General features: G+C 38.9%; 1 protein-coding gene across 22 annotated transcripts in view; it reads right to left on the reverse strand.

Annotated features, from left to right (window-relative positions):
* Positions 1 to 25,996, reverse strand: part of SRPK2 (SRSF protein kinase 2) — a 292,913-nt gene that overhangs the window by 89,124 nt on the left and 177,793 nt on the right. For all 22 annotated transcript variants that reach the window (XR_008527545.2, XR_008527540.2, XR_008527538.2 and 19 more), the window contains one exon: positions 5,086 to 5,240. Coding sequence is in view for 13 of the 22 variants with exons in the window: in XM_054560600.2 (XP_054416575.1) it covers positions 5,086 to 5,240 (155 nt within the window). In the remaining 9 variants the exon portion in view is untranslated. The remainder of the gene's footprint in view (positions 1 to 5,085; positions 5,241 to 25,996) is intronic.

Consider the following 25,996-nt stretch of genomic DNA (forward strand, 5'->3'; position numbering starts at 1 on the left):
AGGTGATATGTAAAAAAGACAGGCAGTGCTGACAGCTCTCTCTCCAGAGGTTAAGGAAACACACCCAACATGAGACACGGTCAGGGAGTTAAGGGAGCCAGCACTGATGGGTATAGATAGCATGAAGTACAGATGAGAACACACTGAAAGAAGAACGATAGAACAGACAGAAGAAGAGTGAAACTCATATTTCTTAAGAGCCTCATATCAGATATTGTGTCATGAACTTCATATATTTCACTTAAATCCTCATAAAAATCTTAGGTATTAACATTAATATAATTTAAATTATTATATCATAGATGAAAAACCAAAGCCTAAAGAGAAAGGAATTTGTCCAAGAAGACGGAGCTACAAAGCAACACAGCCAGGTTTTGAATCAAGGTTCAGGAATCAGTCAATAATGCCGTAATCCTCTTGGAGATCTAAGATAACGCAAGTAGGAATATGGCTCTGAGGAAATGAAAAGTCCTACTCCAGAGAGAATACCAAGGCAAATAAGTACACAAGAGCAATGAACAATGCTTTTGCAATATCAGAACTTTAAATATGGACCCTTTTATTAAAAGAGCTGAGGGTTCATACATTTTAAATAAGGGAAACTTGTAAAGATGAGGTAAAAAGTTAAGATGTAATCTAGCTGATCATAAATGATGAAGGCTTGCTGCAGCTCTTGCTGAGTAGTGGGATCACAGGTGACTTCTGCCCTCCAACCCAAGTGTCCACATTTCCTGTGATGAACAAATTTTGTTTTTAAGAAGAAATACATATGATGTCTTTTGTTGTTAATTTTTTTTTTTTTATTGTATTTTGAGGAAACTGAGAAGTAATTGAGGGCAGAGACTCTCCAAGAATGAAGTCGATGAAAGCAACAGAAAGAGGTGAAGTATCAGAAGACAAATGATACCTCGGATTACATAACACACACTACCAGCCTGGGAAAGCTCTCTCTCCCCTTCCCATCCTGGACCATTAAATCCCAAGCCATGAGGCAGGGTCAATCAACAAAGGATGTCAGAGCATGAGTTAGGTGAGAAGGGAAGGGAGAGACATAGTGATGGTGACTGGTGATTCATACCATACAGGGAAATCAATCAACTAAGTCAACGCAATGAGGATGGGAAGAGCCCAGACTCTTACTATCAGAGAAAGAAACCACAAAGATGGAAAGGGAGAACACTGGGCTGAATCTTCTGGTATTAGAGGTATCAGATTAATAAACTCATGGATTTCAAAACATATGTAAATATATAAATAAATATAAACATAAAGGAAGCAGGTGCATATGTGTGTGCTCCTAGTTCTGTACTGAGATCTGAAAGTGACAAGCCAAAAGTAATAAGCACACCTAATGCCCAGGTCTAGCTTTCTAAATAATATTGTTTAATTTAAAAAAAAAAAAAAAAAGCAGGATTCTCTGTGGAAAGAGTAGACTCCAGGGCTGGGATAGGAAAAACACAAGATGAACCTGGCATATCCTACTGTACTTGAAGGTAAAGAAATGATCAAAGGACCGGGCACGGTGGTTCACACCGGTAATCCCAATACTTTGGGAGGCTGAGGCAGGAGAATTACTTGAGGTCAGGAGTTCAAGACCAGCCTTGCCAACATGGTGAAACCCCATCTCTACTAAAAATACAAAGGTTAACCAGGCATGGTGGCATGAGCCTGTAGTCTCAGCTACTCAGGAGGCTGGCAAGAGAATTGCCTGAACCCAGGAGGTGGAAGTTGCAGTGAAACAGAGATCGGCACCACTGCACTACAGCCTGGGTGACAGAGCGAGACTCTATCTCAAAACAAAACAAAAAAATAAACAATCAAAGAACGATTGAGGCATTTCAAAAGGACACAGAACCAATCTGAAGGGGCTCCTAAGAACCAAATTTGGAATAATCTAAGTATCAAAACATATAAGGAGAGTAAGTGATCATAACCCACTGAATAAAACAGAGATCCATGAATTTATCAGTCCATCTGAGACAGAAACTCAGCCCGGGGTGGGGGCGGGGGTAGGGATAAATATTTGAATGGGTTATATATGTAGTCTCAAGTAACTCTCAACAAAATACTTATTACTAGGGGAAAAGAATAGCTGCCAGGGATATCTGGCAGACACAAGCTTGATCAAGTGAAGGCATCAACTCCACTGGAATAAATCAAACCTGTGTACCATCTGAAAGGATTTAATGCAAAAAGACAACATCACTACTGTGGCATCCCAAATTGAGAAACATTATATAAAATAACCAGTCTACAATCTTCAAAAATGTCAAGGACATGAAAGCCAGGAAAACACTGAGAACTGTTCCAAATTAAAAGAAATTACAGAAACAAGAAAACAAAATATGCGATTCTGCCACAGATTCATTACATATAATGGACAACACTGGGCAACTGGCAGTACCTGATAAGCCCGAGGTCTGAATAATAGTGAAGTGTCAGTGTTAAATTCCTGATCTTGATGGTTGTATTTTGATATATAGGAGAATGGACTTGATTGTAGGTAAAATGTACTAAAGTATTCAGGGATGATAAAACACCATATCAGTAATTTTAGCTCAACTAGTCCTGGCAGAGGGTGAGGGGATTTATCTCTTTATCCGAGAACAAAAAATGAGAAGGCCACAGGTCCTATTCCAGACATTCCAAATCAATTCTTTGGACTTCCTGAATATGTGTATGTCAGTAATCTTATACCAACTGTTGTGGAATATACTACAAAATTCAAAGTAGGGCATCTGTCACATGTAATGCTAACTAAAGGTACAAGTTACTTACCAAATTCGGGGGGGCTGGCATGGGTATAAGGAGAGAACCTTACTATCTCTAATGACCTTACTGATGCTGACTTTAATACTCTATGAAGTTTAGAGTTCAGTGAATGTTACCTAGAATCAGCCCTGGCTGTGGAATACTTTATTCTTAGCCCTATATTTGGGGTTTGGATGTCCACTGTGCTGGTTCCCAGAGATAGTAAGGGGATGAGAGTATTGGTTACATCTCCTGATCCACATACTTAAGATCCAGATGAATGAGACAGTTTTCATTCCTGCTTGGTAGAACCTATTTGCTAAAGGAAATAGCTCCTAAAGAATGGTTCTAGCCAGACCCTGTCGCTACCAGAAAAAAAAAAAACAAAAAACCACTTTTCATTAATCAGGGATGGTGACACATGCCTGCAGTTCCAACTGCTCAGGAGGCTGAGGTGGGAGGACTGCTCAAGCCCAGGACTCAGGAGGCTGAGATGGGAGGATTGCTCAGGCCCAGGAGGTTGAGGCTGCAGTGAGCTGTGATCACGCCATTGCACTCCAGCCTGGGCAACACAACAAGACTGTCTCAGAAAAAGAAAAAACAAGAAAAGAAAAAAGAATGGCACCTACAGATGAACCTAATGCCGGGCCTCAGCAGCAAAACTGAAGACAGTATAAGAAATGCAGAGTAAGAGGGAGGATGGAAAACACCTTCTTGTCACCTTTCAAACTGGCTCTATCTTTTCTTTTACTAGACTGCATAGATCTTTGGGGTCGTAACCACTGTTCAGACAAATGCTAAGTAAGATCCACACTCTTTTCTAAGGAACATGCTGATTCTATGTAGAAGTACGTGCACCTATGAAAGAAAGAGGTTAGAGTAGATTAGTTCCTACACTTTTGTAGTACAGTAACTTTCTCTTCCTCTTAGCAGGTAATTAAATGTACACTGTTCCTGAACCAACACACAAATGACATATCTACTAGATAAATGATGAATTATTAAGATATATGGAACCCAAAATTCATTAATGCTTTATGTTCTGAACACGTCTACATTTTCTGCCATTTATTCTAACGCTATATAGAATCTGATTTACAGTTTTTAAAATCTGTAGCAAATAAATTCATCTCACCAACTTTGGCTCAGGAGCTCCAAATTCCAGAAAATTAAGTCCAAATCAGTAAGTTAAGTGACAAAGAAGCAGCTGAATAAATAGTCATTTCTCTTTCTCCTAGATTCTCAGAGTTGGGTCCACACAAAGCATGGTGTCTAGATCATGTTGTTCTTAATATTCATCACACAACATGCTTGCCCTTTAGGAGTTTAACTCTTGGTCTTTAAAAAGCATCAGTACAAGAACACTCCACTTGAATAGTTTCTGTGTCTTCCGTGAAATCACAGCTGAAAATATAACCCACTATGTCACACAATGGCAGAACCCCACAGAATGTCTTTTTCGTTAAGTACAATGCCAGGAAAGAATCTTTCTCTGTAAACAAATGTGCATGCTTGCTTCCCACAGACAATAAACGCTATGTAATTCAATGTTACACAGAGAAAGGAATGGTTTTCTTTTAGCCTTAGCAGTCAGAAAACAAAGTCAAATACAGTGCACAAGAGTTATAATTAGCTCCCCTCAGGAGCCTGGTACACTTTCTCCTCTCTATGTTCTTTTATTATTTTAATTTTTTTGTTGTACTTTATTTTTTTGAGGCAGGATCTGGTTCTGCCGCCCAGGCTGGACTGCAGTAGCACGATCTCAGCTCACTGAAACCTCTGCCTCCTGGGCTCAAGTGTTCCTCCCACCTTAGCCTCCCAAGTACCTGGGACTACAGGCACTTACCACCATGCCCAGCTAATTTTTTGCACTTTTTGTAGAGACAGTGTCTCACCACATTGCCCAGGCTGGTCTTGAACTCCTGAACTCAAGCGATCTGCCCGCCTCGACCTCCCAAAGTGCTGGGATTACAGGCTTGAGCCACCGCACTGGCCCAGTGCTCCTTTTAAATGGTTTATTATGTCCTCTAACTGTCCTGCTGTATACTACCTTTAATTCTAACAGATTTAAGTCCTTCTGAAAGTACCTAGAATATGTATGTACAAATATATGTATTTTCTCTTACAATTCTCTCTCATATCACTTAATATTTTCTGATATCAGTCTCTATATAATGACCTAAGAATTTAAAATGATAATGACACAAGGAGGCTAATTTAATGAAGACCAACCAATTTGCATCACTACCTCCTCCCCTTGTCCATTCCCCCAGCAAATTACTACACAGCCCAATGGGGAAGGCAAGCCCCACACCACCATGCTCAGCACATCACCTTTGCAGTAGTCCGCGGGGTCCTCTTGCTCCTCATCATCTGATCCTAGGATCTCCTCCTCTGGCTCCGGGGGTGTGGGGTCTGGCAAAGGTGGCGGTGGTGGTGGTGGCGGTGGAGGAGGAGGAACTAAAGGAGCTTTCTGTTGAGGCTCCGGCCTGAAAGAGCAGAGAGAAAATCGCTATTTACTTAAGTACATCTTGCATTATAGATGCATTTGAGCATTTCTTAATATGGGGGAAAAAATAAAACTTGTCACATACTAAGAAGAAATGTCATTTAATGTCACTTCACCCATTTTAGTTGAATTCAAGTAGTGTTTCAACATATAGGTTAGGCCAAAAAAAAAAAAATCTGCCCTTATTAGGTAAGGAATTTTTTTCTGTAGGTATCTTTTCACTTAGAGCTTCAAGAACTACCAATGTTAGGAAATTTCAGTGCTCCACTCAAGTCCTACCAATCTTGGGAAATTTAAGTGAAATGAAAGCGTATTCCATGGTATATAGCCTTATTGGTTAAAAAACATCACAACGATTATAAAAAGACAGGCGCAAGCAGCACTCAACTTTTGAAAGCACTTATTTCCTGTTATTTGAAAATGAGAATTCTTTTCCCATAGAAATAGGTGGCAATGAGGTTAGGTTTCAATTACTCATAAAAGCCGATTAATATACACTGCAGCTAAAATATACAAGATTGACAGAAAGATTCTTGTACTTCTATAAGGCCTGTTAGAAGTTTTGAATGTATTCTGGAAGCGGTGTGTGTGTGTGTGTTTAATTTATTGAGATTATTCCCTTTCAGGGCTCTATGAGGAGAATGGTTCATAATGGGATTCACTTACTATTTCTAACCATGCCCCAATGCGGGGAAATAGGACTCTACAGTCTCAATCTGGATGCCAGAAGCACATCTCTCCCTTAAGCTATCCCACTAATAAAACTACCACTGAATGCGTGCACTGAAGATGACGGCTGCTGTGGAAAGGTTGCTCCGAGGGTCGGTTGCCCGACATGTGAGTGCCATTCCTTGGGGCATTTCTGCCACTGCAGCCCTCAGGCCTGCTGCATCTAGAAGAACAGCTTGACAAACATATTGTGGTCTGGTTCTAGTCAAGCAAAATTCTTCAGCACCAGTTCCTCAAACCACGCACCTGCTGTCACACAGCATGCGCCCTATTTTAAGGGTATAGCCGTTGTCAATGGAGAGTTCAAAGACCTAAGCCCTAGTTGTTGAGAACAGGTGGAATCTTGGTGTTATTGCTAGATTTCCTTTTGGAACACTGTTGCTCTCTACCCAGTGGAAGGCCGATTCTGGATCCTTTCTCTCCTCACTGCAGCACAGCCTACGGCATACAGTCAAAGCTCACTCTTCAGCCCTGGAATCTTGAGAAGGTCAGGGTCATAACAATGCAAGCTCATCTCTAGCTGCCACTAAGAGACAGGCCAAAGGAGCTGCCTCAACCACTGCCTCTTCTAAACTGGGCCTCTAAATCCTTGCCCAATCTGAGAGCCTCCAACACCACCACTAAGGCATGTGGCTTGCCAACAAAAAAACCCACATGGCCACAACTGAAGGAAGGAGTAGGAATCGATGGCAGCAGAAACACCTGACATCATGAGGAAGGGGTGGCGATCACACACAATAGGTCAACTTAAAGGTGAATAATCAAAGGTATGAATATCTTTAGCAGGACAACTAAAGAATATTTATAAGCTGAAAATGTATTGATTGCTGCTTTCTGGAATTTATGAAGACTCAACAGTTACAGCTCCCTGGGTAACAGACATCAGGATTGTAGTGATGATAACACTCCGAGTTAACCATTCTCTTCATAGAGTCCTGAAGGAGAATAATATTCATTCTCTCTCTCTCTCTCTCTCTCTCTCACACACACACACACACACACACACACACACACACCCCACTTCCAGAATACATTCAAAACCTCCAACAGGCCTTACAGAAGTACAAGAATCTTTCTAGAAGCCATGTAAATGCTCGTTTCTTTTTAACATATGTGCCCTTACTGAAAGTGGAATGGTCCCAGGCAAAAGAGAGTTCTGAAGGAGGAGAGGCAGGCAAGGAACTTCAGTAGTTTGCCACTTCCCCAGCGGGAGGAAAAGGTTTGAGATGACGTCCAAAAGAAGCACAACCCACTCTTCACGGGTGTGGGCAGAACGAATTTGTCTGACACATTTCCTCAATCAGAAATACTTTGAAAGCTAGCTGTTTCTTCCTAACTCAGAAACTTTATATGAAAAATGAGTACATTCTCTGAAAACAAACACACACACACACACACATACACACACACACACATTGAGTTTGCTGTAGAAACTACTTGAAGAAAAGACAAGAAATGATGGCTCTTGTGCTGCCAGTGCACACTACTGTGCTTGGCACAATGGATTCTTGGACTGGATAATTCATTGCTGTGGGGCTGTCGTGTGCACTGTGGGATGCTTTTCACCATCACTGGCCTCCAGCCACTATATGTCAGCAGCACACAGCCCCCCACCCCCACCCCACCACCCCACCACCCAGCTGTGGCCATCAAAAATGCGTGTAGACACTGACAAATGTGTGTGTGCTGGGGGAGGAGAGGAGTCATGCCCATTGAGAATCAGTGCACTAGTAGCATTTTCTATATATGGCTTTACCTCAATGGAGTAGACTGCAGTATGGAGAAGAGATTTTAATTTTCACGATCATTTTCTCTCACTTGAGAGGTTCCCGCACCTTCATTATAATGTCTCTCTCACTCATTCTTTACCTACCTGCTGAGCTGCCCACATGGCTGACCCTCAAAATTCTCAGACCCTGCAGTCTAAGTGTGTAGGCACTTCTCACTCCTCCAGTGAGGGCCACACTGAACAGGCAGACAGAAAGCTTCTCAAAAGCCAGCTCTACCAAATGAAAAGTGGTAAGTCAGGATACCCCAAAGTATAGATGAGGTTTAGTAATGCTGATTAATAGTTCAACTGGCTGTCATATCAAAACATCTAGAACTGTGCTGCCCAATATAGTAGCCATCAGCCACATGGGGTTATCGGGCATATGAAGTATCTAGTTCAAACTGAGATGTGCTAGAAGTATAAAATACATATTAGATTGCCAAGACTCAGTACCCAAAAAAGTAAAAATATTTTATTAATAATTTTCTACTTGCTAAATATTAAAATGTTTTATACATGAGTATTTCTAGTGGATGGTAGAACTCTGGACCTTTCAGATCCAACCTGTACTGAGGGGCATTTCAGCCTCACATTGAGAGATTCCTGGCCATAAGTGATGATTATCTTTCCTAGGACTTCTAATGACCTACTCCATACTAATTATCACCAATTCTCAAATCACTCAGTTCATCATAGAAAGTCTCAGTTCAATGTAACCGCCAATTCTTTTTCATCCCACCATCCTTGTTACTGTCTACCACATAGGAAAATCCAGGTAAATTTCTCCTAGGGCAGAAATAGAGAAGAGAAAGCCAAGCCATACTGTCTTAGGGCTGGATTCTTTTATTTTCATTTTGAGACAGGGTCTCGCTCTGTTGCCCAGGGTGGAGTGCAGTGGTGCATTCACAGCTCACTGCAGTCTTGAACTCCTGGGTTCAAACAATCCTCCTGCCTCAGCCTGGTGGGTAGCTAGGACTACAGGTGTGTGCCACTGGGCCTGGCCAAGGCTGGCTTCTTTAAAGTGGTTTCTGATGGCTTCTAGAGTACCGCAAAGCCTGGTTAAATTGCAACACTGTAGAAGACCAAGACATGACAGGTTATCTCACCAAATACATACTCATTAAGTCTATCAACAGATTAAAAAAAACAACTTTCATCAATCCTAATGAAAGTCATAAGGAAGCTATTTCATATAAAAATTATCAGAAGTATATAAGCAGCAATGGCAGCGGAAACGACCCATAAATATTTTCAACAAGAATACCAAAATAATTAAATGGTAAAAGAATAGTCTTTTCAACAGTGGTACTACAACAAATACATACTCATATGCAAAATAAATAAAGTTGGACCTCTCTCTCACACACAGGCTTTATATGAAAGAGCTAAAACTATAAAACTCTCAGGAAAAAACATAGGAGTAAATCTTCACGACCTTAGGTTAGGCAATGCTTCTTAAATATGACACTAAAAGCATAAGCAATACAAGAAAAACTAAATTGGACTTCAAAATTTATAACTTTTGTACTTCAAAGGGCACCATCAAGAAAATTTAAAGGCCACAGAATGGGGGGAAGTACTTGTAAATTGTAAGTGATAAGTGACTTGTACCTAGAATATATAAAGAACTCTTCCAACTCAACAATAAAAAGACACACCAATTTAACAATGGATAAAAAGGATTGGAAAGACATTTCTCCAAAGAGGATATACACATGACCAATAAATACATGAAAAGATGCTCAACATCATTAGTAATCAGAGAAACAGAAATCAAAACTACAGTCTGATACCACTTCATACCCACTAGAATGGCTATTAAAAAAGTCAGATAATAAGTGTAAGGAAGGATGAAGAAGCAGGGATCTTCAAACATTGTTGGTGGGTAGGGTAATATGGCATAGCCATCTTGGAAAACAGTCTGGCAGTTCCTCAAAAGTTTAAATATAAAATTACCAAATAACCCAACAATTCCACTCCCAAGTATATACCCAAGAGAAATGAAAGCATATATCCAGCAAAATCTCATCCACAGTGTTCAGAGAAGTATTACTATTTTTAACAAAAAGCAGAAACAACCCAAACGTCCCCCAACTGATAAATAAAATGGGGTATATCATTGCAAGGGAATGTTATTCAGTAACAAAGAGAAATGAAGTACTGATACATGCTACAACATGGATGGATCCTCCAAAACCTTATGCTGAGTGACAGATGCCAGTCAGAAAAGACCGCAGGTTGTATGATCTTCCATTTTCCATCAAATGTCTAGAATAGATAAATTTATAGAGATAGGGTAAATCCGTGGATGCTCATATCGGGGGTTAGGGGAAATAGAGAAAATAGGAGGAAAATGGGGACTGACTGCTAGTAGATATGGGATATCCGTTAGGAGGGATGAAAATGTCCTAATGTGGTGATGGTTGTACAATTTTGTAAACATAATAAAAAACACTAAAATATATATGTTACATGAGCAAACTGTATGCTATGTGAATTATACTTCAAAAAGCTATTGTTAAAAAATAAAAGAAGCCAGGTGTGGTGGTGCACACCTGTAGTCCCAGCCAGTTGGGACACTGAGGCAGGAGGATCGCTTGAGACCAGGAGTTTGAGGCCAGCCTGGGCAACACAGCAAGACCTCATCTCTACAAAAATAACAATAAATTTTTTAAAAAATAAAAGAAAACCCCAATACAGCTATAGATATTTTAAATATCCAACACTATACCGTTATAAAATGTATGACTTCAAGAAAGAAATACCTATGTGGAGATTTAAGCAATCAATATGCATAGTCTCTTTTACAATAAGCTCAGCTACATTCAGAGTGAAAATTAATCTGTAATTCTTTAAAAAGGAGACTGAAATTTTATCTGAAAGTCCAAAGTTTAAACAAGGAGCTAATTTAAGAACATGTTTTCGCGTACTATAAGAAATATAAAGAAATATACCACTTCAGGCCGGGTGCAGTGGCCCCCACGGGTGATCCCAGCACTTTGGGGAGGCCACAGTGGGTATATCAGTTGAGCCCAGGAGTCTGAGACCAGCCTGGGCAACCTGGCAATATCTTGTCTCCACAAAAACTACAAAAATTAGCTGGGTGCGGTGGCACACATCTACAGTCCCAGCTACTAAGGAGGCTGATGTGAGAGGACTGCTTGAGCATGGGAGTCTGCAATGAGCTGAGATCATAGCACTGCACTCCAGCCTGCATGACAGAGTGAGACCCTGTCTCAGGAAAAAAAGAAACAAGAAAATAGAAAAGGAAAAAGGGAAGGGAAGGGGAAAGGAAAAAGGAAAGGGGAAAGAAAAGGGGAAGAGGAAAGGACAAAGGAGAAAGGGGAAAGCAAAGAAAAAGGAAAGGAAAGGAGAAAGAAAAAAGAAAAAGAAAAGAGAAAGGAAAACAAAAGAGTAAAGCAAAGCAAAGCAAAAGAGAAAAAGAGGGGAGGAGAGAAAAAAGAAAAATACAGCACTTCAGTGATGGGAATGAAATTAATTTAGAAAGCAAAATTCCACCAGCTACTTATATTTTTCACAAAGAACTATATTTATTTTTAACCTACAAAAAAAATTCTAATCATTACTCTAAATTTAAAATGTGGTCTAAAGAAACTTAAAAATATTTTTCTTTCAATATCATACTATAATACTAAAATTATCATCATGCTATGTACTTCATACTATATTCTGCATGTACACTTGCTCTGTCAGAAAAGGGAGGAAAAACTCAACAACCCAGGAAACTACAAGTCTCATCTGCTCTAAATTGCCATGGCAACCAGATGAGAGTTCCAATTTCCTCTCAGCTGCTACTGTGTATTTCTTTTCAGCAGAGAAAAGAAAAAATAAACTCTACATTTAGTAGGAAAAATGTCCTCTCCTTTGCTATCAGCTTAGATGGCAACTGATACAATTTAAGAAATACAGTTCACTTAATTTTTAATCAAACATAAAGAAAAGGAGCTCCAGATGAATTTCTTCAGTTAGTATTTGAGGGACATTCACATAAAGTCAAATTTCATTTTCTTTCCTCCCTATGTCCACCCTATATCTAAAACTTTTCTCTCTCCCTTCCTCCCTCCCTCCTTCTTCCTCTCTTGGTAATTACTGTCAGCTTGAGAAATACCCAATTTCTAATTAATAGTAGAATCAATCAATATAGGTTGAGTATCCCTCATTCAAAATACTTGGGACCAGATATGTTTCGAACTTCAGATAATTTCATGTATTCCTCTTTAATGAAAGGTTAAGTTCAAAAACTTTGTGTAAATCAAACCTAAATGCGCAATGACCCTCAATGACCCTCATCCATGTGAAATCTCCTGCTCCTCTTGAGTATGGGTAGATCTGTGAGTGTGAGATATTACACCTGTTATCCAATTATCTGCACTACATGCCAAAGGGAGATCACACTGGGTGGCCTGACCTAATCACACCAGTCCCTAAAAGCAGAGGGTTTTCTTTGGCTGATCAAAGAAGGGGAAGCGGAGCGGCGGGCTCCAGCTGCCTGGAAAAAAAGCAGACATCATTTGTGAACTAGGGCCACAGAGAGCAAGGAACTGCCAGGGGCCTCTAGGAGTGACGGTGCTCCCTGCCAACAACTAGAAGAATAGTAAGATAACAAAGACCTCAGTCCTACAAACTCAAGGAAATGAGTTCTGCCAACAACCAGTGAGCTGGAAAAGAACTCTGAAGCTCAGATGAGAGCTGCAGATCTGGCCAACACCTTGGTTTCAGTCTAGTAAGAATCCAGCCACACTGTGCTGCCCTGATTTCTGTTCTACAGAACTGTGAGTTAATAAACAGGTGTTGTTTTAAGCTGCTAAGGGTGCAGTAATTTGTAACACAGCAAGTGAAAGTGAATACACTGCCAAGTTCCTCAAACTGTACTAGAGTAGATCATGGAGAATTATCAGACTTTGGCCTCAAAAAGATCTGATTTTTTTTTTTTTTAAATAATTGAAATGGCCAGGGGACTTAAGCTGGGTAATCCAGAATGGGAGACAGTTCTCTTTTGGGAATAGGAGTATCTTATTCCCTGAATGAGTCCATTCTTGCATTGCTATAAGGAAATACCTGAGACTGGGTAATTTATAAAGAAAAGAGATTTAATTGGCTCACAGTTCTGCAGGCTATACAGGAAGAATGATGCTGGCATCTGCTAAGCTTCTGGGAAGGCCTCAGGAAACTTACAATCATGATGGAAGGCAAAGGGGGTGCAGGCGCATCACAGTGTGGGAGCAGAAACAGGAGTGAGAGTGAGGGGGGAGGTGCTACACACTTTTAAAACAACCAGATCTCAGGAGAACTCACTGACTACCATGAGAACAGCATCGAAGGGGAAATCTAACCCCATGATCCAATCACCTCCCACCAGGTACCACCTCCAACATTGGGGATTACAATTTAACATTAGATTTGGGCAGGGACATAGATCTAAACCATATCACTCCCCAAGTCATAATAGCAAACAATCATAATTCCAAGCCAAATACTACTTACTTATTTCCTAAGACCATACTGTTTTCTGGAATGTAGTACACAGCCAACTAAAAGTTAGTGAGGATGTAAGTAAATCAGACCTGCTTCCCAACTAATCTACATTTTAGAAAACAAAGGAGTTGGTGTTCTAAAGGTATTGCTGCCTGATCACCTCATTGAGTTCTGAGTTCAGGTTTTTATCATCTATTTCCTGGACTAACTTTTCCTCATTAATTTCCTTGTTTCTTGCTTTTATCCTTCTCATTTTACACATTAATTCCATATATTCTTTGCAGAAAGCAAACCTCTGGTTCTAAAATTGCATTTCAGGCACTACATATGTCTTATGCGACTAGTACTATTAATATTTTATAAAACACTTGTGGGATCTGGCAGAAAATATTCCTACTGAAACAGAGAAAGACTGACAGAAAAGTTAAACCAATGAGTCCAAATGCATGTAAAATGACATCCACTGATTCTACAACTACCCAGAAGCACACAGATGCCCAGCTCTGAGGTGTGTACAGTCTAGTGAGGAGGGGAAAGTGCATGTAAACACACAAATGTAAGCAACTGCTCCTGGTATCGTTATGGAAACAGAGATGGTAGTGGGCCAAGTCAGAGACATCTAGAGGTGATCTTACAGACTGGCCAGAATGCGGCTGACTGCAGGAGGTCCAAGTCTCAGGGAATCACATCATCAAAAGCACAGAGGCCCAAACTAGTCTGGTATGACTGGAGAGAGGAAAGAGGTTAGGCATAGGAATAATCCACAATTCAAAAGAATAATCCACAATGCTAAGAAGCTTGGGCTCTATCCCTGAGGCAAGTAGTAGCCACTGAAATGCAACCATAGAAACAAGGATTAGCTTTCTGCAAAAAACATATGAAATTAGAGTGTAGAACAGGTAGAAAGGATAAAAGCAAGAAGCAAGAAAATTCATGGGAAAATGCTGCAATTGTTAGTCCAGGACAGAGATGATAAAAACTGGAACTGAGAACTCAGTACAGTTGTTGCTCTGTATCCATGGGTTCTGCATCCATGGATTCAAACAACTATGGATCCTAAACATGGGGTGATGGCTGCATGTGTACTGAACATGTACAGACTCTTTTTTTTTTGTCATTATTCCATAAACAATTAGGTATTACAACTATTTACATAGTATATACACTGTATTAGGTGATAGAATCTAGACATAACTGAAAGTATATAGGAGCATGTGCACAGGTGACATGCAAACACTAAACCATTTTATATCAGGGACTTGAGCATCCATAGATTTTGGTATCCGAATGGGATCCTGGAACCAATCCCCCACAAATACCTAAGGACAACTCTAATTCATTTGCTAGAAGTGGATGTTTGACTCTTCATTTCTGGTCTGAAATACTGTACCATTCATTTCGACAGAGAATAGAGCAGGTGGATGAAGAAGGGAAGGGGTTTTAGAGAAAAGTAACCGGCTCTAGCTCCTCTGAGTTTCACAGGCAAGTGGGATACCAAGCAGCATAGAATACAGTAGGGATTGCTTGAGATATAAAATCTATAGCTGAAAAGTAAAGGTTTGAGCTGCAAATTGAAGCAAAGGTGATTGAAACTGAAGCAAACTGAAGCATGACCATGCAGCTGGAAGTCAAAGCCTTTCCAAGCATGTTAAGAGTGCTGGGGAGAAACTGGGGAATAAAAGAGCCAAGGGCAGAGCCCAGTTCGAAGCCGAAGAACAAAGTTAAACAAGCCACCAACATTATAATCTATAGTCAAGGACCCCTACTGTAATTACCAATATAAGTTTTAAGTGTCAAATACAGATTTTAGAGCACATACATATACAAAAGTAAGCCTACCTTTTACATTAGGATAAGATATACACATAAGAAGAACAAGCAAACTATAGACCCATACGCTCTTCTATCTAAAAGCTATGTTTGTAGACAATCTGAAGCCAGCTAGGTGCAGAGTGAATAAACTGTCACAAAAAAGGAAATGTTTACTAAGACTTATATGAGTGAAAGTTGCTATAACAACTAATGATTGCCTCATGCTATTCAGGAAATAATGTAAGATGTACCACTTTACACAAGCCTTCTGCAAACTTCCACAAGCTTTAGATCTAAACACATACACAATTACTAATATACAATGGATCAACAAAATTCAAATGCAGTCAACTTTCTACCTTCTAAAGTAATTTAGAACACAGGAAATAAGTGAAATCCTAAATCTGTGTTACACAATATGGTAGCTACAAGACAAATTAATTAAAATGGAATAAAATTAAAAATTCAGTCATCCTACTTCAAGCACTCAGTAGTCACATATGGCTGGCGGCTATGGCACAGTATGGGCAGTGCAGATATAGAACATTTCTATCATCACAGAAAGTTATATTGGACAGCAATACTGTAGGCTCTAGATGCTGTAGCACTACTCTAGGCATTTTTTTAAGCAACATGAGCCTCTTCCAGCATATCACTATTTTTAATAAGTAATAAGGTTAGCTGAAAAAGAGTTTAGAACATTTTTTATACAGCTTATTTTAAATACCTTACTGTAAGTTTTAAAATAAGCAGTAAAATGATAAACAGGCAGCATATAGCCATTTTAAATTTCACAGATGATTCCAGTATCTGATATCCTGCAGCTCAGTAGTTCTCTTTAGTGGAATTCACCTTAGTGATACCCACACTCTGTGGCAATGTCTGCAAACAGCAATATATTGGGATCTAAATGTCTATCAATAGGAAACTTGTTAATAACATTATGATAAAATTATGGCACAACCATACAAAACTCTCAAAAAGGATGAGGCAAAAGAAACAATTCTATTCACAATAATAAAGTACATATAAATAAATTTAACAAAAAGAAGTTTAAAACATACTATGAAAACTACAATATCTTGTTGAAATTAAAGATCTAAATAAACAGAAGACATCCCATATTCATGGATTGGAGACTTAATACTGTTTGTCAATATGGGAAAACGCCCCCTACAGATTCAACAAAATCCCTATCAAAATCCCAGCTGGCTTCTTTGCTGAATTTGACAAGCCATTCCTAAAACTCATATGGAAATGCAAGGTCCCAGAATACTCAAACAATCATGAAAAAGAAAAACACAAAACTGGGGAATTCGCACGTTCCAATTTCAAAACTTACTACAAAGCTATAGTAATCAAGACAACGTCGTACTGGCATAAGGATGAAGACCAATGGAACAGAATTGAGGGTCCAGAGATTAAAGCCTTGCATTTTTAGTCAACTGATTTCCAACTGATTGCCAAGACAATTCAATTGGGAAAGAATAGTCTGTTCAACAAGTGGTGATGGAACAACTGGATATTCACATGCGAAAGAATAAAGCTGAATTCTTACCTCCCACCATACACAGAAACTAATTCATAATGGATCAAAGTCCTAAATATAAGAGCTAAAATTACAAAACTCCTAGGAAAGAGACAAAACAATACCAGCCATCAGAAAAATGAAAAAATCAAAACCACAATGAGATACCACTTCACACCTACTAGGATGGCAATAATCAAAAAGACAGATTAACAAGAGACGTCAGTGACGTACAAAACAAGAGAACCCAGAAGTATTTATGATGAAAATGGAAAATGGTGCAGCCAGTTTGGAAAAAAGTCTAGCAGTATCTCAGAAAGTAAAAAAGAGTTATGATGCAGCAATTCCACTCCTGGCATATACTCTGCAGAAATGAAAACATGTCCACACAAGAACGTGTTCATGAACACTCGCAGCCGCACTTTCTTATAGCCTAAAGTAGAAACAACCCAAACATCCACTAACTGATGAATGGATAAATTAAAATGTGGTACATCCAATACAACAGACTATTACTCAACAATAAAAAGAAATGAAGTACTCATAGATGCTACCACATGGATGACCCCTGACAGCATTAAAGTATTATAAATCAAAGCCAGCCACCAAAGACCACATGTATGATTCAATTTGTATAAAATGATTACAATAGACAAATCTATAGAAACAGAAGGTAGATTAGTAACAGCATAAGGCTGAGGGGGTACAGAAAATAGGGGTGACTACTCAAGTGTATGAAGTTTTTTGGGGGGGTGATAAAATAGTTTTAAAATTAAGAGGGCTGGGTGCAGCTGCACAAGCTGATTGTCCCAGCTACTGTGCAGGCTGAGATGGGATAATCACTTGAGCTCAGGAGTTCAAGGCTATAATATGCCACGATCACACCTGCAAATAGCCACTGCACTCCAGCCTGGGCAATAGAGCATGACCGCATCTCTACAAAAATAAAAAGTTAAATTAGGTGGTTGATGGTTGCACAAGTCTGAGTATACTGAAAAACCACTGAATGGTATACTTTAAATGGGTAATTACATGGTATGCAATTAATCTTTTAATAAAGTTGTTATGCAAAAATAATGAAACAGTTCTCCATGTATTAATATGAAAGATATACACATTGATGAATAAAAAGATGCAGAGCACTGTGTATGCTATGTATCATTTGTTTTACACAGACATCCTAAGCACTGGATGGAGCAACAAGCCAATAATGGTTGTCTCCAGGAAAAGGAACTCAGTGACTGGTGAGATGAAGGAAAGGAGGTAATTTTTTCAAGATTCTTATCACCCCCCAAAAACTCCTTTCAGGAGTTCAAGACCAGTCTGGCCAATATGGTGAAAACTCATCTCTATCAAAAAAAATACAAGTATTAGCAGGGCATGGTGGCAAGCGCCTGTGGTCCCAGCTACTCAGGAGGCTGAAGCAGGAGAATCACTTTAACTCGGGAGGCAGAGGTTGGCAGTGAGCCAAGATCGCACCACTGTACTCCAGCCTGGGCAACAGAGTGAGATCCTGTCTCCAAAAAAAAAAAAAAAGAGAGAGACACAACAACAACAACAACAAAATAACTGTTACAGTCATGGTAAAGTTGCAACTAATTATCCTAGGGCTGGAGAGTCAAGATACAAGCCACAGTCCAAATGTACAGCTTTCTGGTAACAAGGCTCTAGGTTAGGCTGAATACCTGCTCCATCACTTACCAATCCATGAGAACTCAAGCCAGTGACCATTTCTCCAGGCTTCTGATGCACATTAGAGTGTTGTAAATATTAAGAGATGACACATAAATCCCCTGCCATGGTAACTGTGTACATGGTAGGCATTCAATAAAGGTTAATCCTCACCTCCCCACTCTTCTGGTATGTGGTGACAATAAAACTGTTTACTCAGGGTTCCAGCTGTGACCAATAAATACACTTTGATACATTATGCACGATACTGCTACAGGTCTTTGGGCATGTCTGCAGTTCCTCCCGTTCCTCTCTGTTCATCTCTGACTATCCTAACTGCAAAGGTCAACATCGATCCCACCACCTAACAGCCCTCTGCTTCTAAATCTATGTATTTTATAATCATGATTAGTTAAGAGATTTTTTGAGAAGGTTACAAACAGTTAATTATCACATACTTCTACAAGGCAATATGACAAAGGCAGTATTTGGTGAGAAAAAAAAGATTTAAAGTTGAACATAAAAAGTGACTTACCTAATTAAGTGGAATAGAAATTCAAAACATACAGTGGTGCTGAGACTAGCACCCATGAAACCAAATACTACAAATTATTCTCTCTTGCATTCACAGAAGACACAGAAGACACCGTGCTATACAGCACAACTGTATCTGACAGCTAAAGACTGTCCTGAAATGTATCAAATCCATACACCTGACAGAGCAGGACTAAAGCCCCACCAGTGGAAGCATCCCACCAACGCAGACTGATACTCTCAGAACTGATTTTCTCCTTCCCTTGTGTCATGAATCTTGTGATTCTAACCCACGGTTCCAAATTCTGCAGGATTATCCCAAGTATAGAGAATATTCCTTATTTACTTGTTCAAGAAATATTTACAAAGTTCAAACTATTTTACTGCTAAAATGAGAAAAATATGAGTCTTTTCTCATGGTACCAGGAATCTAACAGATAGATCAGATAGAAATACAAATTAGAGCATAAAACAAGGCAGAATGTAGCTTGATAACATTACTTCTTTAATTAACTCGAGGCATATTCAATGTATCCAATTTCCAGTCTCCTGTATAATTCCCAGGGGATACAATAGCAAAAACAAAATACTGGAAAGGTATACATGTTCTCTCCAGCTGGCTGAGTGCCTAAAAATTCTCAAAGAAAGGAGTGAAAATTGAAGAGGCCTATGACGAAGAAAAAGGCGTCAACAGATCTAGCTAGGAAAGGGCGTTCTAGGCAGGAGGACATGACGGCCTGAGCAGCAGTAGGTATGGCAGCAAGAAAGGGGTCATCCACTTCTGCTGGCACACAAGGTACCCAAAGGAGAATATTGGCAGAAGTGCTAGAGAAAGGTTGAGACCAGATTTTGACACCCTGGGGTAAAGGATTTGAAGTTTATTTGCTAGGAAATAAAACGCTACACAAAGTTAAATCTATTTCTTTCGGAAGCTATAACACAATAGTTCTCAAATAGAACTATACAGCACAATCAAGTGGAAGTTTTTCAAAATGCAAAAGTGAGAATCAAGAGATTCTTCTGACTCAGTAGGTCAGGAATGTAGCCTGGGAGCGTGTCACCAGGTGACTGATACACACCCATGGTTAAGAATCAATGCTCCAAGGAATCATTACCATCTCTAACGGGTGTCGGCAATGCACTAACGTGAGTTTATGGTCCAAACACAAGTAAGGAAAGTAGATACAAATAGACGTAGGCAAAGAAAGGCAGATAGAAATAAGAATTTTTAATGGTCCAAAAGGTTTCATGAAAAGGACCTCCACTTATAATAAATGATGTTTCCTAAGAACTTACTGCATGAATCACAGTTTGCAATCACCTACTACAAGTGAAGTAAAACTAATTTTTAGTGAATTCTATTAAAATATAAATAATCATCCCACAATGTATTTAGAGTTCCAACTCAGAAAAGCATGCCTAAGGGAGTTATAATTTAAGCATGACTGGGGACTGAGTGACACCTTAAATATGACTGATAAATCCTATTCATTTTTCTCCTTCGTAGTTGAAAAGAAAAAGAAGAAAACCCCAAAGAACAAATAAAAGAAAAAAAATCAAGGAACAAGAAATTCAACAATTTTTTTTAAAAAATAATGAGAATGGAGAAGAGGTGACAACTAGAAAGAACATAAGCAGCTATAAGAAAAAGTGGCTGCAGAAATAGATACTGACCAGAAAACAGTCCACCCTGGGACCACAGAGCTTCAGCACTACAACCAGGGGCGGGGGAGACATTCTGGGGGATGATGCTGGAGACACATAGCTTCGTTGGATGGAGTGGTTGGCGCATACTTCCCACACTCCCACACCTCCAGTGTAACCAGATCACAATCTTTTCCAAGGCAGAAGACGGAACATTTTGGAGACACTAGGCACAAGGAGATATAGTACTGGGCTAAGAAACAGTCTTTACGATGAACAGTTAGAATCGGACCAGGATCTTAGTCTCCTTACTCCACTCTGCCCCAGAACATATGCCCGGCTCATGTCTACACCCTGGACAGGAATACGGAGACTTCTTCATTGGAGAAACTAAATAGCCCCACTCAGGCCAGGCCCATGTATCATTATAACAGAATTACTTTTTTCACCCTTCCCTTTAAAACTAATGATCTTCAAGAAGATTTATGTTTTACTCACTAGGTTCTGCTCCTATATGCAAGATCCTTTCAGGCTTTCAAGTGCTAGAAGCCAATCCCTATTTACTAAGTATGACGTTAGCTACGTGCCTGAGAACAGACTGAGCCTTAGTCCCTATGTACTTAGTAGAGCTCCTTACTTAGACATTAAATAATAGATGTTGAATGAAAAATCGCAAGTAAAAAATATATGCCTAATACTTGGTAAACTATTTAAGCCTACAATCTAATACTCTGATTTCATAATCTGACAGTGATCATAAACTTTTAAAATGTCACCCAAATTTGCAGTATTTAAGAGTAATATTTCCTACTCATTTATTTTCCCAAAATATGTAGGTACCGTGTGAAAGCACACAAAATTCTATTTAGTGGAGATAATGTTTCTATGTATTAGGAGTTCACGAGTAAAGAATCTTGCTAATGACTCAGCCACAAACTGGTGGCAAGAACAGGCAAAAATTCCTAACCAGTGTACACTTGACTTAGAGCCATGTAAGCCAAATAGCCTATTCATCACTACTTAGTAGGGAGAAGTTTAAGAACTCAAATAGTATCTGACTTAATCATAAAAAATAAAATACGGTTTAATCAAGTGATTAATGTTTTTAAAATAAGCAGGCAAAAAACTAAACATAGGGAAAAATAATGCAGTTTAAATGTGGCTATAAAATTAATGCTTTATATGCAGAATAAGTAGTTTTGTTTTTCCTAATTCTTAGATCCACTTACAATTTTAACAGTCTAGCTTGTGCCAGGTGTGGTGGCTCACACCTGGAACTGGGAGGCTGAGGCGGGCAGATCACAAGGTCAAGAGATCGATACCAGCCTGGCCAACATGGTAAAATCCCGTCTCTACTAAAAATACAAAAATTAGCTGGGAGTGGTGGCGCACGCCTGTAGTCCCAGTTACTCAGGAAGCTGAGGCAGGAGAATCGCTTGAACCTGGAAGGCAGAGGTTGCAGTGAGCTGAGATCGCACCACTGCACTCCAGCCTGGCGACAGAGAGAGACTCCATCTCAAAAAAGAAAAAAAGAGTTAATACAAGTGTTCAAAAACTCAAATTTAAATTGTAAAAAATTAACATGAAGAAAAAAAGTCTAGCTTGTCATACTTAGCTAAAACAAAGTCTTTCAATCGTTTATTAGTATATGAAACAAACCACCAAAAGAATCTAAAACTAGCATACCATTTACCACTCCAGTTGCATGTCATTATATTTTCACTACAACTCACTTTAACCATTTTTTTTTTTTTTCCCATCAAGACATCCAGACCCCCAGCCCTGATTTGATGTCATCCCAGGATGTGTCTCATTTGTTTCAGAAGCCATTTTGAATTGTTTAAAATGTTTTAAAGGGAAAGCACAATAGTCTAATCCTTTCAAAAAGTGGAGTCGGGGGCAGGAAGAGCTATACAATAATTTTTTGGTACTGGAGGTAAATAAGAGTAGAAAATGAAAAAATAAATTATAAATCATTACTTCAAAAAATATTAGCAGTATTTATTTGGCAGAATCAGAAAATAAAGTTCATGTGAGCTAACTGGTCTAATAAAAAGGTTTACTGAACACCCACACACCAATTTTCGACAAAAATCTCTAAAACATATTACGGATGTTCCTCAACTCGTGATGAGGTTACACCCCAAAACACCCTTCATAAAGCTGAAAAATCCTAAGTCAAGTCATTATGAGGGACTTGTATCTGCTGTTGCCATTATACGCTTGTCTTTACTAACTAAATAATATTTCAGTCCTGTCACTAGAATTTGAAAAGTACAGAGTAGTAGTTAAAGGCATAGTCTTAAAAGTTGAGAGCTTGGTTTAAGTTCCAGCTCCATCAGTTATGAACCCTGTGGCTTTGAGCAAGTGATACCTACTTTTCTCACCAATCTTATTCTTTCTCCAGCTACAACAGTCCTCATGCCCTTCTTGAATCCAGACAAGAATCTACACTGCCTGATGATCTGGTTTACAAAAGCCTGTACATTTTTTCTGGGATTTCAAACCAATATCACACCAACGCCAAATGCTACTTTGGCCCCAACCATACCTATTTGCCAAGATCAACATCACGGAGCATTCTGTCACTACTGCCTCAATTTCCATCCCTGAAACAAGATGCTGCTTTTTCCTGTGGTGTCTCCCTTGTATAATCCCCTGTCCACAACAGTCCAAACCATATCCTTTGCCATCTATCTGTGGCACCACATCCCTCTCCCCACTCAACCCATCTTCCTTTTTAACAGAGCCAACTTTCTAAAATTAACATACAACTGGTGATTTTTCTGCTTGAAAAGTAGCATTTATTTTTCTTCGGATTACCAAAATAATATTTGTTCATTATCTGTAAATCACAGGGCTATAAACAAACTAATTCTTTACAGCCCTAGTATCCACAGATAAACCAAAATAACTCCATTTATTTCCTCTCAATTTTTACCCAGATATAATTTGAGATCCCTCTTTTCATAAACATCTTCTCCTATCATTAAAAACACTGTAAAATATCACTTTAGCAGGCACTTCATCATACACGTCTACCAAAACTATTGAACCATTCCTTTGTTTCCAGTCTTGGGAAGATTGTATATAATGTGAAAAACATCTTTAATCACGCATCTTTGTCTATACCTTACCAATTAAATTGTCAGGGCACAGTACCAGGAGTAAAACTGCCAGATCAAAGATTATACACATTTTAAAACCAAACATAATGCCAAACTGCTTTGCAAAATTCTGTGTACCACTCTAAACATCAGTAAGAATCTTTATTGGCAGTTAAACTGCTTCTGATGCCCTTGCACAGACTTTAATAGAGAGACATCGTACCAACAAAAGAATTGTTCCTCACAATAACTTGTAACTTAAATATTAACAAGTAACATTCCTTTTTATGAAAATATTAAAAGCACTAAAATCAAAGGCTTAAAACTTAAAATCTGAAGTAAAATTTAACCAAACAATAACTGAAGACAAAAGTCTAACAATTTAAGCATTTTAAGCAGAAAATAGTTTTTTAACCATAAAATCATTGGTAAGTTTTAAACTTCTATTTTTGCCTACTTTAGTATCTACTCTGAGCAGTGCTAACTCTTTAAATACTATAATGCCAAAGCATTCCTTAAAAGTTTTCCATCATTAGTTATATTTTTGAGAAAGATCTGGTATAAATATAGAAATTCAATTCATAATAACATTAGTTTTAAAACATAATTCAGAAAGATTTACGCTTATGGCAAATATAACCACACTGGCCATTTATTATAAAGTTCTGTGTTTGTTTCATCATGAACAAGAATGATATGGCCTCTGACCTCACGGAGTAGTCTGTGGAACGAAAGAGGAATTAGCAGAGAAATTTATAATTTTACTGATGAAAAAAAAAACAGCTAAACTCTAGTACGTGAATCAGGCATTATCTATTTGCTTTCACATTTATTCAAATACATTCTTTTAAGTTTTAATTTTCTTAAAGGCACAAATGACACAGAAGAAACTTTCCTACTGAGGGAATTAACTCTTTGTGAAAAATAAGAAGTAAGCTGAAGTGGCTCAGCTGACCACTGAGCACATACAGTCCAGGGCTTCAGCCCAGGGCCCCCAGTCCAGAAACGGCACGTTGGGACCACAAGATCTCACAACCTCCATTTGTCCAGACTGGGCTCAAGGGCAATAAATCCAAAAAAGATCTCTCATCTCTTCAGCTGAAAAAAGCTCAACTGCAACTATTCTTGGTCACTGCCTTCCAGATCCTTTTCCTAATGTCAGCAAACCTGAAAAGGCCTCCAAAGAGGTTCCTAATAGACTGACCAGAAAGTCACAGAATCTGTTTCCACATTTTAACAACCCAGACAGAACATGGAGTTGAAGGCTGTTCCTTTGCACTTTGTCCCTGACATACATACCTCCCTGCCCAAGTGTCAAGAAATTAAATGTCTCCCATCTCAGCTCAACCTTGTGTCTTCTACCTTATAAAAAGCCATTCTTCCTTATTTTATCCAGATTCTACTCTTCTTTCAACAATCATCTCAAACCTTATTGACTGCCTGTGAATTGTCTATGTCCCCCATACATCTCAACTACAGCACTTCCCGGGGTTCCTCTTGTATTTTAATTAACCACATACATGGTTTCCTCTGCCAGTAGAGATGAAGCATTTTCAGGGTTTAGCTAAAATTTCCACATACATCTCTCTCCTTGCACACACGTACAAGAGTTTCTTGAAGCTAATTTTTGTCAAGCTATACTCAGAAAGCAATGAAATCAATACACAGCTTTTTTAAAAAATGAAATAAAAGTATAAAATACCTAAGTGTGCTTCATGCGGTAAAAGTATTGTTTCTTGAGACATATTTCAGTTGTGTGTGAACAGATCTGTATATGCCTCGAGTCACACAAAATAACATATAAAAAATACTGCTCAAGGGTCTTAAGGAGCAGGCTATGCATATCTTCAAATATGCAAATTTAGATATATATTCCCCACTTGGAATTTTTGATTAAATTCTGAAACAGAGCTCTAGTTTTAGTTTATTTCATACGGATAACCAATTCTTCCAGCTTTATTTTAGATTGAGTTACACACATATGCTGAATTTACAGATTTTTAAACGACATCTGTACCATATTAAGCAGCCCCATTCTATATTTTAAAATATTTATATTTTATGAGTATATATATATTCATTCAAAAGTGATTTTAGGCCCTTTAATAATATTTTGTAATTTTTTCCATAAAGGTCATACAATAAGACTTTTGTTAGAGTTACTGTTAGGAATTCAGAATCTGTAACCTTTACTCAAAAATAATTTTAAGTTGGGTGCGGTGGCTCACACCTGTAATCCTAGGACTTTGGGAGGCTGAGGCGGGCAGATCACCTGAGGTCAGGAGTTCAAGGCGAGCCTGGCTAACATGGTGAAACTCCATCTCTACTAAAAATACAAAATTACCCAGGCATGGTGGTGCACGCCAGTAATCCCAGCTACTTGGGAGGCTGAGGCAGGAGAATCACTTGAACCCAGGAGGTGGAGCTGGCAATGAGCTGAGATC

Source organism: Pongo abelii, chromosome 6, assembly GCF_028885655.2.
Source record: "Pongo abelii isolate AG06213 chromosome 6, NHGRI_mPonAbe1-v2.0_pri, whole genome shotgun sequence".
Lineage (NCBI taxonomy): Eukaryota > Metazoa > Chordata > Mammalia > Primates > Hominidae > Pongo > Pongo abelii.